General features: G+C 40.6%; 1 protein-coding gene across 1 annotated transcript; it reads left to right on the top strand.

Annotated features, from left to right (window-relative positions):
• Positions 1 to 1,850: 1,850 nt before the first annotated feature.
• On the top strand, positions 1,851 to 5,377 carry LOC104955126 (neuroligin-1-like; the record flags this gene model as incomplete). Its single annotated transcript, XM_010782355.1, has 3 exons — positions 1,851 to 2,082; positions 2,924 to 3,190; positions 5,016 to 5,377. Coding segments are annotated over 3 exons (861 nt in total), but the record flags the coding sequence as incomplete, so codon positions are not given.
• Positions 5,378 to 5,728: the final 351 nt, after the last annotated feature.

The following is a 5,728-nucleotide window of genomic DNA, read 5'->3' as shown; positions in this document are numbered from 1 at the left end:
AAAAAGTAGTTGGTCAGACACATTTTTTTGCATTTTTTTTGCTGTTTTTGTCCAGAAATACAGTCAAAATGTTGTCAAATGTCAACAATAACCATCCCATTGAATTCCTAGGATCAAAATTGTGTGGGAAAATTTATTAATTTCGCTCTGTAAGTTGTCTACTTCAAAAGTTATGCCTCTTCTACATTATATTTTCATTTTTCGATTTTTGGGTTAGGTGCTATAAGGATTAAAACTAGCCTTTGAGACATTATTTCAGTTTGGTACCCAATATAATCTCAAAATAAACACTCGGAGGATTGAAAAAAAACTGATTGTCAACAAATATTCACTCTATGCGTTTGAAAAAATAAAAAAGTAATTGGTCAGACACATTTTTTGCATTTTTTGCTGTTTTTGTCCAGAAATAGTCAAAATGTTGTCAAAGGTCAACAATAACCATCCCATTGAATTCCTAGGGTCAGAATTGTATGGAAAAATGTATTCATTTGTCTCTGTATGTTGTTTACTTCAAAGGTTATGCCTCTTGCTACATCAAATTGTAATGTTTCGGTTTTGGGTTAGGTGCAATAAAGGGTTAAAAATGGAGCCTTTCGGACATTATTTCAGCTTGGCACCTGGCAGATTCTGAAAGTAGACACTTTAAGGATTAAGAAAAATCAGGCGGCATAAAAAATTCCGAGGGGTGCGCGTGGACCCCTATTTCCATCTAGACTAATAGTGTTAAATGAGATTCTCTCCAAAATGAGCCTGCCTGTGTTATATTTAGCGTATCCCCACTCTAAGTGGCTCTACGGGGCAATAACTCTTGTTTTATTGCAGCAAATTATCAAACATCCAGGCTTGTTGGTTTGTCCATGTACAAGAGAGAAATATGTCTCGTTATCTACAGACAGTTATGGTTGGATGATCCGAAAAGAGATGTTTGTTTATTTTTATTTTAATCATGGAGATGAAAGAGAAAATAAGTGGAAATAAACAGATGAACCCCAACAGATCTATGAATACAATATATTTATTTTGAGAAAAATAAAAGCTCTTCAAATGATTTCACTCTTTGTGAAACGTGTCTGAAAATCCATTTCAAGTGATGTTGGTGCTTTTTAACATTTCTTTAGTCTGATTATCGCTTATTTGTCAATGTTGGTCTTGTGATAAAAATGTAGAGGCAAACTCAAAACTGCTTCTGATAATTACAGATCACAACATCACAAAAAGGTTAACAGCTATTTGTATATACAATAATCATCTTTTAACAATTTCACTGTGGCTATATTTAAGCTAAATTTCAGCAATGATAAAAAAACATTTTATTTATTTTATTTTAGACAAATGAGTATGAAATAGTTCACTTGTGATGTATGCTCATACCTTATTAGAGTATTTTCTCTAACATTAATTATTTGCTTTAAACTTAATAACTTTGAATATTTCTATGTTAACTTGTGTATGGCTTATTACAGCACAACAATACTTGTTTACTATTTCACAAACAGGAAGCCCTGTATTTTGTTCATTTGAGAAGTGTTTTGTTAATACATTGTACCAAATCACTAGACACAATATTTATGATTTTCTTCACTTACTCAATTTTCATTCACTTGCACTATTTTATGTCTTTTTTCGTATGTCTTAAGTATATTGCAGGTAGAACTTTTAGGAAGAACATGGGACAAAATATTTGTATTGCCAACACAAAGCTATTGCATATGACAGTAAAACGTTTTAAAATAAAGGATCTTGCTCTTGCTATTACATTTGTATACACGTATGTTGGTTGTAGTTGTGTAAAGTAATATCATTGCTATTACTAACAAAAAGAAGGATAAGACTCCTAACACCCCCTCTCTTCTGTGTCCTCTCGTGCAGGCTTCTTGAGTACAGGTGACCAAGCAGCCAAGGGGAATTACGGTTTGCTGGACCAGATCCAGGCTCTGCGTTGGACCAGTGAAAACATTGCAGCCTTCGGCGGCGACCCGTTACGTATCACCGTGTTTGGCTCTGGCGCCGGAGCTTCCTGTGTCAACCTGCTCACTCTCTCTCACTACTCCGAGGGAAACCGCTGGAGCAACTCCACTAAAGGTAAAAAAAGAATCACAATTTACCAGGGAATTAGCGTTAGGAGCTTTGTGTCTATTTAAGTATGCATGCAGTGCTCTGTGACCATGAGGGCTTGGTGCAGAGGAAACTCAATCGTTTGGCAGATACTGTTTTTTTGGTCTTCATTGTTTTCTAATTTTGTGGCTGCTCCTGTATTTGACTATAACTCCACAACAATCGTGATGATGACATAATTGGCCACCTGGCCAAGCAAACTGATACCAAAGAAAAACTCTCCAGAAGTGAAATAAACATTTCCTACCATGCATGGTGTAGAATGACCCATGACTAACTAGAACGAGTTGTCTCTAAAGGCAGGGAGACACACACTTCAAAAATCTGATCTGAATAATAATTCATGTAATGATGTAAATTCAAGTTATGATGTAATTTGATGCGTAATTATTTCTTTATCTCATAATAATCAGAATAAAAATCCAGCTTTGATAGAGGCCATCTTCCGAACAACAATTATTATTACAATTGACATTTAAACATATAGACGTTGATTTGTATCACAGTTGTAAGGCACAGCTCTGTTAAAACTACTCTGACTTACAGTGGTTGTATTCATGGTAAAGCAACCTGTCACCCAGTGCTCATTGATGAGTTTTTAGAAAACAGATAATAACCATCCTTAACTTTTCAAGATAAAGATGATAGATTGATTTTGCATATTTAGTCTACCCAGGTAATAAAGAAATGCTGGTATCTTAAGAGGGAGTGTTTGGTCCCTGAACCTTACTTTCCTCACCTCAATGTCCTGCCTGATTTTAGGATAATTATAGATGCTTTGTTTCCTCCTCCGCTGTTTTTTCTCCAGGACTGTTCCAGAGGGCCATCGCCATGAGTGGCACGGCTCTGTCCAGCTGGGCGGTCAGCTTTCAGCCAGCCAAGTACGCCCGGATGCTGGCCCGTAAGGTGGGCTGTAACCTGGAGGACACTGTGGAGCTTGTGAGCTGCCTGCAGAGAAAACATTACAAAGAGCTGGTGGATCAAGACATCCAGCCGGCTCGCTACCACATCGCCTTTGGACCTGTCATTGATGGAGATGTTATACCTGATGACCCGCAGATACTCATGGAGCAAGGTATCAATTCCCTTTGTTTGGAAGTGCAATGTGTAAGATAAAACATTCAACAATGAACATTATCAACAGATTGTAAAGGGGATATAATAGAGATGCTATGTCAAAGACATGGATGTATTGTGTTTCAGAAATATCTACTGAAGTTTGCATGCTAACTCACTAGCCCAGGCCCGACCTTTCTTGTAATACCACTTGTTCCTCTAGAGGCAATAGTGAGTTCCTGTAGCGTCCAGTCTGCCCTCAGTCCAGTAAAAAAACAGCTTTTCCCACTGGCTATTTAATATAAAACACATGATTCCTGCAAGTTGTATGCTACGGAGCCCTGGAGGGTTCATAGAGAGAAACATTTATAAAACGTGGCCACGTTTTACTTTCTCGTTCGCACGAGATACCTTCTCGTGCAAACGCTTTATTAACTCTTGAGCACGAGTTAATAAAGCGTTGCCTCGTTTTATTTAAATTGAGGTTAGTTTTATGAAGAATATGTCCGGTCGCCAGGGTGTGTGTGTGTGTGTGTGTGTGTGTGTGTGTGTGTGTGTGTGTGTGTGTGTGTGTGTGGGGCATTTGTTTATGATAGTGTTGTTCGTTCCGATGCACTCCGGCAGGACTATAGCACATCGAGATTAAGATTAAACACATTTCTTTCACTTGGGAATACACATATAACTATGGAGAACCAGATTTGTGTAAATTACTGTTCGTGGTAATTTGAAAACAAATGCCGGTGGTGTCGGACACACACAAACACACCAAACACGCACACACAGAGCGGAGCGGAGCTGAGCACAAACACAGACACACACATCATGCGCCCCGGTGACAGGACATCTCCTTCATAAAACGAGGGGGAATACTCTGGTAGTTCGATGTGTGTTGAGGTGTGTGTGGTTAAACGTACAGTAGCAGCCTCGATCTCTATTCAGCGGTTCTAATGAAGGGAAACGCAGTGAAGTAAACAGTAAAAGGCAGAGCTCTTTGCAGCTGGTGCATGCTCTTCTCAGATTCTGCTGAGTTACACGTTACTGCCTCCAGTGCCTGTACGACGAAGCCAGTTCAACAGACCCTGGATATGTTTGATTTACCCGGCTTAACTAACCCTAACAAACGCGATGTCGCTAAGCGGTCCTACGAAGCTGGTTATCAACTCAGTAAATAAACCAGGGTTTCTCTGTCCGACTGAGAGCGCGTTCACGTGAAAGGGACGAGGTCAGCAACATTTGACCAATCACAAACATGGAGACGTGTCCTGACAGCGCCATAATTCATGAATAAGTAAAACGTGGGCCCCAGGGCTCCGTAGAATGCTTTGTTTCGGGCATAGAGCTTTTTTTAGCAGTTAGCATTTAGCTCATTTTTAGCCAGAGCTCCCTTGGCTCTTGGTTCTCATTCCGCTGGATCATCAAAGTTTATTTTGCTGTTGTAACACAAATTAGACTCAGCACTTGCCCGGCCCATGTGACTCCCAGTGCTTCGAGTGCCGAGTCCGAGCTACCACAGCTGCTAACTGAAGCTCGGTCCCCAAAGCCGCTTCACGTCTCATCCCAGCAAATCAGTCCTATAGTGCAGCTCCCACTGCCAAAGTGAACACACAAAGTTCAAGCCATACATGGTTTTAAGAGAGCATTTTTTTGGGCTGTCTCTCAGATTTTTGGAACATTTGGAATGTTCTTTGTGAAACACTGCCCTCTCTTTCTTTGGAGTGGTTAGGATGAGACGTGAATCTTAAGAGATATTCCCATTGCACCTTTAATAGTCATAAATGTTCAACAATATCTTTATCCTATATTTATTATTTTTGACTACCATCTGCACCATCTCTTTCCAGGTGAGTTCCTGAACTATGATATTATGCTGGGAGTGAACCAGGGCGAGGGCCTTAAGTTCGTGGAGCTTATCGTGGACAACGAAAACGGCGTTCAGGCAAACGACTTTGACTACGCCGTGTCCAGTTTTGTGGATGACCTCTATGGCTACCCAGAGGGTAAAGACATCCTCAGAGAGACCATCAAGTTCATGTATACAGACTGGGCCGACAGGCACAACCCAGAGACCCGCAGGAAAACACTGCTGGCCCTTTTCACCGACCACCAGTGGGTCGCGCCAGCTGTTGCCACAGCTGACCTGCACTCCAGCTTTGGATCACCAACATACTTCTATGCCTTCTACCACCACTGTCAGACAGAACAGGTGAGTCTGTTGATGTCTACGTAATTCTACATACAGTATCAGGGTATATGCAGGAATCCTGAAGTCAAATGTAAGACCTTTTAAGACCTTTTTTAAGACCCTTTCCATACATTTCAAGACCTCATCGCCACTTGGAGTTTTAACCGGTTACATTGGCGACACACTTTACCTCACATTTACTATATACGGTATTGATTGTCCTTCCTCCTTATCTTCCAACCATTTGGACGCAGACTTGCATTTCCCCATAACGATGTTGTTTAACAACCGGCGTAAACGGACCTTCGCGCGCTATCAAGCAGTGAGCGTGCGATGTGCTGTTCAGATGACGTCAAATCCAACGGGATGCCA

This window comes from Notothenia coriiceps, unplaced genomic scaffold (assembly GCF_000735185.1).
Source record: "Notothenia coriiceps isolate Sejong01 unplaced genomic scaffold, NC01 NC01_scaffold00024653, whole genome shotgun sequence".
Taxonomy (NCBI): domain Eukaryota; kingdom Metazoa; phylum Chordata; class Actinopteri; order Perciformes; family Nototheniidae; genus Notothenia; species Notothenia coriiceps.
The sequence above is the reverse complement of the archived record's forward strand: the minus strand, read 5'-3'. Positions and strand labels throughout refer to the sequence as shown.